Source organism: Podarcis filfolensis, assembly GCF_964270895.1.
Source record: "Podarcis filfolensis genome assembly, chromosome: 2".
In the NCBI taxonomy this organism is placed as follows: Eukaryota; Metazoa; Chordata; class Lepidosauria; order Squamata; family Lacertidae; genus Podarcis; species Podarcis filfolensis.
Genome location: NC_139605.1, coordinates 12873711 through 12885742, shown reverse-complemented (window position 1 = coordinate 12885742; position 12032 = coordinate 12873711). Strand labels below are relative to the sequence as shown.

Genomic DNA, 12032 nt, shown 5'->3' with positions numbered 1-12032 from the left:
GTGCGCTACTCCAAGACCTTCTCCCTGCGGAATTCCCCCACCTCCCGCAAAAGCCCACAGGAGCCGCATGTGACTCCTGCGGGCTTTTCGACCAGGAGGGAGAAGGGACTGAAATGGCCAGTCAGTCCCTTGTCCCTCCTCGGGGAAAAGCCCCCAAGAGCGGCGCGCTCTTTAAAGGGTGCACGGCGGTGCACAGGCTTCGGAGGCTTAGCGTTGCTATCGCTGAAGCCAAGGAGCCTGCATTCGCCCCATAGGACGCACACACATTTTCCCTTCATTTTTGGAGGTGGAAAAGTGCGTCCTATAGGGTGAAAAATACGGTACTTCCCTTGATCTGGACACTATACTTCTGTTGATGCAGCCTTGAAGAGCGTTAGCTTTTGTTTGCTGCTGAATCACACTGTTGACTCATATTAAGCTTGTGGTCCACCAAGACCCCTAGATCTTTTCAAATGTACTGCTAGTAAGCCAGGTGTCCCACATCTTATATTTGTGCATCTGGTTCTTCCTGCCTAAGCGCAGAACCTTACATTTGTCCTTGTTGGACTTCATTTTGTTAGCTTGGGCCCAGTTCTCCAAGGGAGGTGGCCACTTTGGGCAGCAGCTACTGAGAGCTGGGGTGCAAGGCGTGTGCCACGAGGCCTGCCATGGAAGCCCATGGGGTACAGATGAGGTTTCTTCACCAGATTTGAAGTACAGTGGTACCTCGGGTTAAGAACTTAATTCGTTCTAGAGGTCCATTCTTAACCGGAAACCGTTCTTAACCCGAGGTACCACTGTAATTCAGCTGCCAGCCTGGTGGGTTTTGAAACCACCTTGCCCACTAACTCGGTAGCAAAATGTCACACGGCAGCCTTGGGACTGCTCTAGCACCTTAGTCCAGCCCTGGGACTGAAGCTTTTGTGATTACAGTCATACCTCAGGTTAAATATGCTTCGAGTTGAGCGTGTTCGAGTTGCGCTCCTCGGCAACCCGGAAGCAACAGAGCGCGCTACTTCCGGGTTTCGCCGCTTGCGCATGCGCAGACGCTCAAAATGACGTCACGCACATGCGCAGAAGCGGCGAAAAGCGACGCGCCGGCACTAGTTACGTTTACCTCTAGATGCGAACGGGGCTCCAGAACGGATCCTGTTCGTATCTAGAGATACTACTGTAGTTCTGCTCCCACTGACCAACGGAGAGCCTGCCCCCAAGCCTACAGCCTCTTGACCCACCCAGATGCCAGAACTGTTGAAATTACAAATCACCAAGCCTACAGCCAAGCATACCTCCAATCTTGGATCAAAACAGGGAGGGGTATCTTGTGGCCCGTCAAAGATTGTTGGCCTCTACCACCCATCAGTCCCTGCAAGCACAGACAGCGCTCAGGGGTGGGGGAAATTTGAGCCTCAGCAGCATTTGAAGGCCACAACGTCACCATCTCTGGAGTAAGAGGTTCCAGGGAAGAGGGAATAGCATCCCGTTGGGAATCTGGTTTAATAATAATAATAATTTTTATTTATACCCCGCCCTCCCCAGCCAAGGCTGGGCTCAGGGCAGCTAACAAGCAATAATAAAAACAAGTTGAATGAATACAACTTCAAGGGACACAGAAGAAATTGGGGCTTTAAAATTCTTCTATTTTATTTCTTTTTATTTAATGTTGATTTAAAGCATTTTTTTTCAAAAAAAAATATTCATATAACCCTTTTTCCAGCAATCCTTATTATCACAGTATAATCCTTTTGACTCTGCCGAGTCTTGACTTCCCTCCCTCTCAGCAGCTGGTATATACGTCACATACTTATTGCGTATATTGTCATAACTCTACTATTTTACATTGAAGGTATTATTCCAGTCCTGCTAGTGTCTTTATGCTTTTACTGTTCTCCTTTAAATATTCAATAAATTTACTCCAATTGTTATTGTATCTCTGGTCCTCTTGGTCCCGCATCCTCCCTGTCAATTTGGCAAATTCTGCAAAAACTGTCATCTTCACCTGCCAATTCTGGATGGTTGGTAAATCTTGTATTTTCCATTTTGGGGCAAGTAGGATTCTCGCGGCGGCTGTGGCATACACAAACAAATTCTGATCTTTTATTTTAATCTCTCTTAAAATTCTTCTGATTGCCAGGTATAAGCCAACTTCGAAACCTGCAGAACTCTATGCTGGCCAGCCTGAAAGTCCCCGTGAGCTCGTCAGCTTTGGAATCAGCTCGCCGAAGCGCTGGAAAAGCTCTTCACATCCTCCAGAAATTCTACAGTAACACCAACTGGGTTGAGCTGGGGAAAGACAAACCTTACGAACACCTATGTAAGTCCCAATGGCAATGCAAAGATATCAGCTGGTGGGTGTCACCTCCCTCCTTGGGCTGGATGTTGATTTCAGATGGGAATCGTCATAAAATCTGTTGATTAAAATTTAAGGTTACCAGATGTCCCTGTTTCCCGGGGACAGTCCCCAAATTTACAAATCAGTCCCCATACAAAATCCATTGAAGTTGAAAAGTGTCCCCAGATTCATTGAAAAAAAATCTGGTAACCTTCGATTAAATCTAAGACAACTTAGAAGACTCAAAAGAAGCTGATGATACTGAACCTTCCAAAAATTAAATTATTCCAATCATGGTAAAATTACTCTCTCTCTCTCTTTTTTTTTTTCTTCTCTTTTTTTGCAATCATTAATGCTGTTGTTTGACCCTGCCCAGTTTGACCATCCTACAGAGATAGACAAATTCATTCCAACTAGTCAGTGGGAATCGGCCAAGGGACTCAAAGAACCTTTTGCATTTTTTACTGAGCCAATTTTTAAAACATATAGCCTGCTTTTTCCAGTTGTGGTCTCAAATCAGTTTACAGAATCGTGATAAATCTGTCTGAGCTGCCGAATTACAGATTTAAGAGAAGTTCATTGTTGTTGTTGTTGTTTAGTCGTTTAGTCGTGTCCGACTCTTCGTGACCCCATGGACCAGAGCATGCCAGGCACTCCTGTCTTCCACTGCCTCCCACAGTTTGTCAAACTCATGCTGGTAGCTTCGAGAACACTGTCCAACCATCTCATCCTCTGTCGTCCCCTTCTCCTTGTGCCCTCCATCTTTCCCAACATCAGGGTCTTTTCCAGGGAATCTTCTCTTCTCATGGGGTGGCCAAAGTATTGGAGCCTCAGCTTCAGGATCTGTCCTTCCAGTGAGCACTCAGGGCTGATTTCCTTAAGAATGGATGCGTTTGATCTTCTTGCAGTCCATGGGACTCTCAAGAGTCTCCTCCAGCACCAGAATTCAAAAGCACCAATTCTTCGGCGATCAGCCTTCTTTATGGTCCAGCTCTCATTTCCATACATCACTACTGGGGAAACCATAGCTTTAACTATACGGACCTTTGTTGGCAAGGTGATGTCTCTGCTAAAACAGCATCTTTCCCCCTTTCCTGTGTGTTCTACAGTAAACCCAGCCAGTCCTGTTTTCCCGGTTGCTCCTGCTTCTAAGAAGACCTGTGACAACTGCAAAAGGCTCCCAGGGTAAGTCTCATATTCTCCCCTCACCTCCTTCCATGGGCTTTGCTATGTACTAAGCTTGGATCCTAGAACAATAGGCAGGTAGGATCCTAGAATGATACAACTGATTGGCTCGCAGGAGAAGACCAATCAGGCTCCAGGAGGCAGTTAATCAGCCTATTAGGCTGGTAGGTTCGTAGAATGCAACAACTGATAGGCCTGCAGGAGAAGACCAATCAGACTCCAGGAGAGAAGCAGAATCAGCCAGTCAGACGGGATTCATTGTGTAAATAATGTATATAAAAGCCTGAGGTTTGGGGGGAAATTCCATCACTGTTTTACAAGCTGCAATAAAGAGCATGAAACCACTACAGGACTCTATTTCAGGCTTACTGAGAACTGGTTGAACCTATTGTTCTATTGTTGGCGCATGAGCTGGTGGCAACAAAGGAGCATTACTCCCTGTGTAACTCTGTGGCACCTTAATTTTTTCCCTCCTTTCTTTTGTGGTCTCCCACTGAGAGAGAGGGCTCATCCATACTTCCTTTTGTGCTGTGTTTCTAAGCGCAGAAACTCCTCTGTTTATGCTCCTCAAACCCAAAGAGATGCTACGTCCCCTACCCGTTTGTGCCAAAAAAAAATGTAAAGCGGATGAATTCAATTCGTAACTATTGTCTAATTAAACTCTACTTTTTAATCTTCCAGACATATGGTAAAACCAAGTTATACTTAATGCGTCCCATGCTCCTAGAGTTACAAAATGACTTTTGCCGTGTCATAGAATGATAGAACTGTAGAGATGGAAGGGACACCAAAGGTCATCTCGCCCAGGCTTCCTCAACCTCGTCCCTTCAGATGTTTTGAGACTACAATTCCTATCATCCTTGACCACTGGTCCTGCTAGCTAGGGATCATGGGAGTTGTAGGCCAAAAACATCTGAGGTTGAGGAAGCCTGATCTAGGCCAACAGTGTCAAGAGGGCTTTAAAAAAAACATTGTATTTTCCCCCTGAAAATTGTGGTGTGTTTTTTTCTTGGGGGAAACAGGAAAAATTGTGGTTCCCCACCCCCCATGGCTTCAATACTTCCTGAAATTTTTTATCTGCTATTAAGACTCCAACTCCTGCCAGCCCCAGGCAGCAAGGCCAGTGGTCAAGAATGACAGGAGTTTAATCCAACAAAGTCTAAGGATCACCAAGTTCCCCATCCCTGCCAAAAACACTGGCATATACCTTCTCTCAACTATTTAGTACCGTATTTTCCAGCGTATAAGACGACTGGGCGTATAAGACGACCCCCAACTTTTCCAGTTAAAATATAGAGTTTGGGATATACTCGCCGTATAAGACTACCCCTCTTCCAACGCACACCAAATAAATTTTTTTTAAAAAACCCAGTCTCCAGTCCGGCTCGGAAATCCGCTCCACTTCCCAGTGGCCGGGGGCGCGCTTAATGCTATTGTTGGTTCCCTGCCTCTGTTATGAGCCTTTCCTTTTCTTTTACTGCGGGGGCTGCTTGGGCTGAGGCAGCGGCCATGTGTCTAGTTGCTGGGGCAATGCGGGGCCACCATTTTGGACCACGTGGTCTACTACCGGGCGCAGTTAGGGTCATTCTGTTGCTGGTGATTGGGGGGACTTCTGGGGCCAATTTTCAAGCGTATTTCTGCTTCATCTAGAGAGCTTGGCGTCCAACTGATTTAATTTGCTGTCGTTTTGTCCTTTGGTGGGGAGTTGCTGCAGGAGCTGCTGCTGTAGCCAGCGTATAAGACGACCCCCGACTTTTGAGAAGAATTTCCTGTGTTAAAAAGTAGTCTTAGGTAAAGGGTAAAAGGACCCCTGACCATTAGGTCCAGTCGTGACCGACTCTGGGGTTGCGGCGCTCATCTCGCTTTATTGGTCGAGGGAGCCAGCGTACAGCTTCCAGGTCATGTGGCCAGCATGACTAAGCCGCTTCTGGCGAACCAGAGCAGCGCATGGAAACGCCGTTTACCTTCCCGCTGGAGCGGTACCTATTTATCTACTTGCACTTTGACATGCTTTCAAACTGCTAGGTTGGCAGGAGCAGGGACCGAGCAACGGGAGCTCACCCCGTCGTGGGGATTCAAACCGCCGACCTTCTGATCGGCAAGCCCTTGGACACCACCCGCGTCCAAAAAGTCCAAAAGTAGTCTTATACACCAGAAAATACAGTATTTGGAAAAATGAATCCTAGTGCACAGCCCTTGGTCTGGTTGGATGATGATGATGATTTTATTAATCTTTAGAAAGTATATCAAATGTGGTTTGGGGTGAGTGGTCATAGTACTGAGCAGCCTTCGCCTCCTCTCAAATAAATTACCGGTAATCAAAAAACAGTACATTTACCAACTTCCACATTGCTTGACAGAGGCCAGTTCTCATGTGATGGAAACATCGTGGTGAATGATCTGCTCACAAGTGGGTACAAAGCAGGACAGTGCACGTCCAAACCCAAAGGTAAGGCCAGAGATCATTGCTGGAGTTTATTTTGTTTTGTTGCCAGTTGTCCCCCATTTTTGCTTTATTTTAACACATGCACGATAATAATAATAATAATAATAATAATAATAATAATTTTTATTTATACCCCGCCCTCCCCAGCCAAGGCTGGGCTTAGGGCGGCTAACAAGCAATAATAAAAACAAATTGAATGAATACAACTTAAAAACAAAATTAAAATACAACATTAAAATATTGAAACCTCATCGCAGGAGGAGAAAGGAAAAGAAAAAAGAAAGAGGGGGAGGGAATCAAATTGGCTCCAAGCCAAAGGCCAGGTGGAACAACTCTGTCTTACAGGCCCTGCAGAAAGAAATCAGATCCTGCAGGGCCCTGGTCTCATGAGGCAGAGCGTTCCACCAGGCCGGAGCCAGTGTTGAAAAGGCCCTGGCCCTGGTTGAAGCTAATCTAACTTCCTTAGGGCCCGGGACCTCTAGGGTGTTGCTATTTATGGACCTTAAGGTCCTCCGTGAGACATACCGGGAGAGGCGGTCCTGTAGGTATGAGGGTCCTAGGCCGTGAAGGACTTTAAGGGCAAGACCAGCACCTTAAATCTGACCCTGTACTCCACCGGTAGCCAGTGCAACTGGAAAAGCACTGGGTGAATATGCTCCCATGGCAGAGACCCTGTGAGGAGCCTCGCTGCAGCATTCTGCACCCGCTGGAGTTTCTGGGACAGCTTCAAGGGCAGCCCCGCATAGAGCGATAGCTCTAGTACTGTACTGGAAACCAGACGGGCAAATTCCAGATTACTTTAGCCTCCGTGATATGGTGGTTGGGGAAGGGGTTATAGTTGTGATTTATATTGTATCTTATTATGTTAGGTTGGGGTGGTCATTTCTAAGAAGAGCCACAAATTTACAGAAACTTGATAATAAAATTTTAAAAAATTGTCCAGTAGCACCTTAGAGACCAACTAAGTTTGTTCTGAGTATAAGCTTTCATGTGCATGCACACTTCTTTGGTATCTGAAGAAGTGTGCATGCACAATACCCAGAACAAACTTAGTTGGTCTCTAAGGTGCTACTGGGCAACTTTTTATTTTTTTTATTTATTTTGTCTGCATCAGACCAACATGGCTACCTACCTGAATTGATAATAAAAAAACAGATTAAAATTCCAACTTATCCATTAATAGTATCAACATACAGAGACATATTTTAGTGGTCTTATATTTGCATTTTATATTTCTTTGGATTTTAAAGATTTATTGTGGATTTGTTTTTATTGTATTATATTAAGTTTATAATATATACTTTGTTAATATATACTATAGTTAATATATAATTTATACTTTGCAGCTTCCATTGCATCCGCTAGCTCTCGCCCGGCACAACTTTTTAGAATAATTAGGTCAATAACGTCCTTAGGAGGACAACCAAATTTAAGCACAAATTCGACCCACAGCTGTGAGGCATTCGCGAGCTTTTTTGCGGAGAAAGTCCTGTTGCTCCGCCGTGACCTCCCTGCCAATTTAGATACAGTGACTGAACTGGAGGCCCCTTGACTGACTTCAGGTCCAGTGTTGGACCATTTCGATCGGATACTCCCTACTGATGTGGATAGATTCCTCCAAGTTGGTAGGCCCACCACATGCCTCCTTGATCCGTGCCCGTCTTGGCTGATTAGGGAGTGTCCAGATGTTGCGCGGACCCCCCTGGTTGAAATTATCAATTTGTCCCTTGACACAGGGACATTCCCAGGGGAACTGAAGGAAGCAGTGGTGTGTCCACTCTTAAAGAAAACTTCATCAGATCCCTTAGACCTATCCAATTACCGCCCAGTTTCAAATCTTCCATACCTGGGTAAGGTAATTGAGCGAGCGGTTGCTGAACAGCTTGGTAGGTTTCTGGAGAAAACATTGGCATTAGATCCATTTCAGTCCGGTTTCCGTCCTGGTTTTGGGACAGAGATGGCTCTGGTTGCCCTAACAGATGATCTCCGTAGACAACTGGATCGAGGCGGGTCAGGACTGCTGATCCTTTTAGATTTGTCAGCAGCCTTTGACATGGTCGATCATGATCTTCTGGACCACCACCTCGCAGACGTGGGGATACAGGGCATAGCCCGTAACTGGTTGTGCTCTTTTATCTCTGGTCGGGGACAGAGGGTGGCACTAGGGAGGGAAATGTCGTCGCGCCACTCCTTGGTGTGTGGAGTGCCGCAGGGCGCAATTCTCTCCCCGATGCTTTTTAACATCTTTATGCGCCCCCTTGCCCAGATTATCCGGAGCTTTGGGCTGGGCTGTCACCAATATGCTGATGACACTCAGCTCTATCTGCTGATGGATGGCCACACCGACTCGGCCCCAAACACACTGACCAGATGCTTGGAAGCTGTAGCTGGATGGTTTCATGGGAGCCGATTGAAACTAAATCCTTCGAAGACAGAGGTCCTATGGCTAGGTCGGGATGGCATGGGGATGAGGGACCAACTCCCTTCTCTTGCAGGGGCCCAATTAGTGCCATTGCCTTCCGTTAAGAGTTTGGGTGTAATCCTTGACGCCTCCCTTTTCCTGGAGGTGCAAGTTACAGCAACAGCCAAGGCGACATTTTTCCACCTTCGCTGCATCAAGCAGTTGGTCCCTTACCTTTCCAGCCCCGACCTGGCCACAGTGATCCATGCAACGGTCATCTCCAGGCTTGACTACTGTAATTCGCTCTATGCAGGGCTGCCCTTGAAGCTGTCCCAGAAACTCCAGCGGGTACAGAATGCTGCAGCGAGGCTCCTCACGGGGTCTCTGCCATGGGAGCATATTCACCCAGTGCTTTTCAAGCTATACTGGCTCCCGGTGGAGTACAGGGTCAGATTTAAGGTGCTGCTTTTGACCTTTAAAGCCCTTCACGGCCTAGGACCCTCGTACCTATGGGACCGCCTCTCCTGGTATGCCCCACAGAGAGCCTCAAGGTCCATAAATAACAACACCCCAGTGGTCCCAGGCCCTAAGGAAGTTAGATTAGCTTCAACCAGAGCCAGGGCCTTTTCAACTCCGGCCTGGTGGAACGCTCTGCCTCATGAGACCAGGGCCCTGCAGGATCTGATTTCTTTCCACGGGGCCTGTAAGACAGAGTTGTTCCGCCTGGCCTTTGGCTTGGAGCCAATTTGATTCCCTCCCACCCTCTCTTTCTTTTTTCTTTTCCTTCTCCTGCGATGAGGCTACATTTTAGTATTTTAATGTTCCATTATTTTAATGTTGTATTTTATTTTTGTTTTTAAGTTGTAATCATTCATCTTGTTTTTATTATTGCTTGTAAGCCGCTCTGAGCCCGGCCTTGGCTGGGGAGGGCGGGGTATAAATAAAAAATTATTATTATTATATATATATATATATATATATATGCTGTTGTTGTTGTTTAGTTGTTTAGTCGTGTCCGACTCTTCGTGACCCCATGGACCAGAGCACTCCAGGCACTTCTGTCTTCCACTGCCTCCCGCAGTTTGGTCAGACTCATGTTTGTAGCTTCGAAGACACTATCCAACCATCTCATCCTCTGTCGTCCCCTTCTCCTTGTGCCCTCCATCTTTCCCAACATCAGGGTCTTTTCCAGGGAGTCTTCTCTTCTCATGAGGTGGCCAAAGTATTGGAGCCTCAGCTTCACGATCTGTCCTTCCAGTGAGCACTCAGGGCTGATTTCCTTAAGAATTGATAGGTTTGATCTTCTTGCAGTCCATGGGACTCTCAAGAGTCTCCTCCAGCACCATAATTCAAAAGCATCAATTCTTCGACGATCAGCCTTCTTTATGGTCCAGCTCTCACTTCCATACATCACTACTGGGAAAACCATAGCTTTTACTAGATGGAGCTTTCTTGGCAAGGTGATGTCTCTACTTTTTAAGATGCTGTCTAGGTTGGTCATTGCTTTCCTCCCAAGAAGCAGGCGTCTCTTAATTTCGTGGCTGCTGTCACCATCTGCAGTGATCATGGAGCCCAAGAAAGTAAAATCTCTCACTGCCTCCATTTCTTCTCCTTCTATTTGCCAGGAGGTGATGGGACCAGTGGCCATGATCTTCGTTTTTTTGATGTTGAGCTTCAGACCATATTTTGCGCTCTCCTCTTTTACCCTCAATAAAAGGTTCTTTAATTCCTCCTCACTTTCTGCCATCAAGGTTGTGTCATCTGCATATCTGAGGTTGTTGATATTTCTTCCAGCAATCTTAATTCCGGCTAGGGGTTCATCCAGCCCAGCCTTTCGCATGATGAATTCTGCATATAAGTTAAATAACCAGGAAGACAATATACAGCCTTGTCGTACTCCTTTCCCAATTTTGAACCAATCAGTTGTTCCATATCCAGTTCTAACTGTAGCTTCTTGTCCCACATAGAGATTTCTCAGGAGACAGATGAGGTGATCAGGCACTCCCATTTCTTTAAGAACTTGCCATAGTTTGCTGTGGTCGACACAGTCAAAGGCTTTTGCATAGTCAATGAAGCAGAAGTAGATGTCTTTCTGGAACTCTCTGGCTTTCTCCATAATCCAGCGCATGTTTGCAATTTGGTCTCTGGTTCCTCTGCCTCTTCTAAATCCAGCTTGCACTTCTGGGAGTTCTCGGTCCACATACTGCTTGAGCCTTCCTTGTAGAATTTTAAGCATAACCTTGCTAGCGTGTGAAATGAGTGCAATTGTGCGGTAGTTGGAGCATTCTTTAGCACTGCCCTTCTTTGGGATTGGGATGTAGACTGATCTTCTCCAATCCTCTGGCCACTGCTGAGTTTTCCAAACTTGCTGGCATATTGAGTGTAGCACCTTAACAGCATCATCTTTTAAAATTTTAAATAGTTCAGCTGGAATACCATCACTTCCACTGGCCTTGTTATTTGCAGTGCTTTCTAAGGCCCATTTGACTTCACTCTCCAGGATGTCTGGCTCAAGGTCAGCAACCCCACTACCTGGGGTGTACGAGGCATCCATTTCTTTCTGGTATAATTCCTCTGTGTATTCTTGCCACCTCTTCTTGATGTCTTCTGCTTCTGTTAGGTCCTTACCACTTTTGTCCTTTATTATGGCAATCTTTGAACGAAATGTTCCTTTCATATCTCCAATTTTCTTGAACAGATCTCTGGTTCTTCCCATTCTGTTGTTTTCCTCTATTTCTTTGCATTGCTCGTTTAAGGCCTTCTTATCTCTCCTTGCTATTTTTTGGAAATCTGCATTCAATTTCCTGTATCTTTCTCTATCTCCCTCGCATTTTGCTTGCCTTCTCTCCCCCGCTATTTGTAAGGCCTCATTGGACAGCCACTTTGCTTTCTTGCATTTCCTTTTCATTGGGATGGTTTTCGTTGCTGCCTCCTGTATAATGTTGCGAGCCTCCATCCATAGTTCTTCAGGCACTCTGTCTAGCAAATCTAAATCCTTAAACCTGTTCCTCACTTCCACTGTGTATTCATAAGGGATTTCATTTAGATTGTATCTTACCGGCCCAGTGGTTTTTCCTACTTTCTTCAGTTTAAGCTTGAATTTTGCTATAAGCAGCTGATGATCTGAGCCACAGTCAGCTCCAGGTCTTGTTTTTGCTGACTGTATTGAGCTTCTCCATCTTTGGCTGCAGAGAATATAATCAATCTGATTTCGATGCTGCCCATCTGGTGATGTCCACGTGTAGAGTCGTCTCTTGTGTTGTTGGAAAAGCGTGTTTGTGATGACCAGCTTGTTCTCTTGACAGAACTCTATTAGCCTTTGCCCTGCTTCATTTTGCTCTCCAAGGCCAAACTTGCCCGTTGTTCCTTTTATCTCTTGATTCCCTACTGTAGCATTCCAATCCCCTATAATGAGAAGAACATCCTTCTTTGGTGTCGCTTCTATGTTGTAAGTCTTCATAGAATTGGTCAATTTCAGTTTCTTCAGCACCAGTAGTTGGTGCATAAACTTGGATTACTGTTATGTTAAAAGGTCTGCCTTGGATTCGTATCGAGATCATTCTATCATTTTTGAGATTGCATCCCAGTACTGCTTTCGCCACTCTTTTGTTGACTATGAGGGCCACTCCATTTCTTTTCCGGGTTTCTTGCCCACAGTAGCAGATATGATGGTCATCCGAACTGAATTC

General features: G+C 45.8%; 1 protein-coding gene across 1 annotated transcript in view; it reads left to right on the top strand.

Annotated features, from left to right (window-relative positions):
- Positions 1-12032, top strand: part of LOC310756478 (von Willebrand factor A domain-containing protein 7-like) — a 39841-nt gene that overhangs the window by 2860 nt on the left and 24949 nt on the right. The window contains exons 3-5 of the mRNA XM_083600629.1: positions 2114-2293; positions 3421-3496; positions 5857-5945. Coding sequence (XP_083456755.1) covers positions 2114-2293; positions 3421-3496; positions 5857-5945 — 345 coding nt within the window. The remainder of the gene's footprint in view (positions 1-2113; positions 2294-3420; positions 3497-5856; positions 5946-12032) is intronic.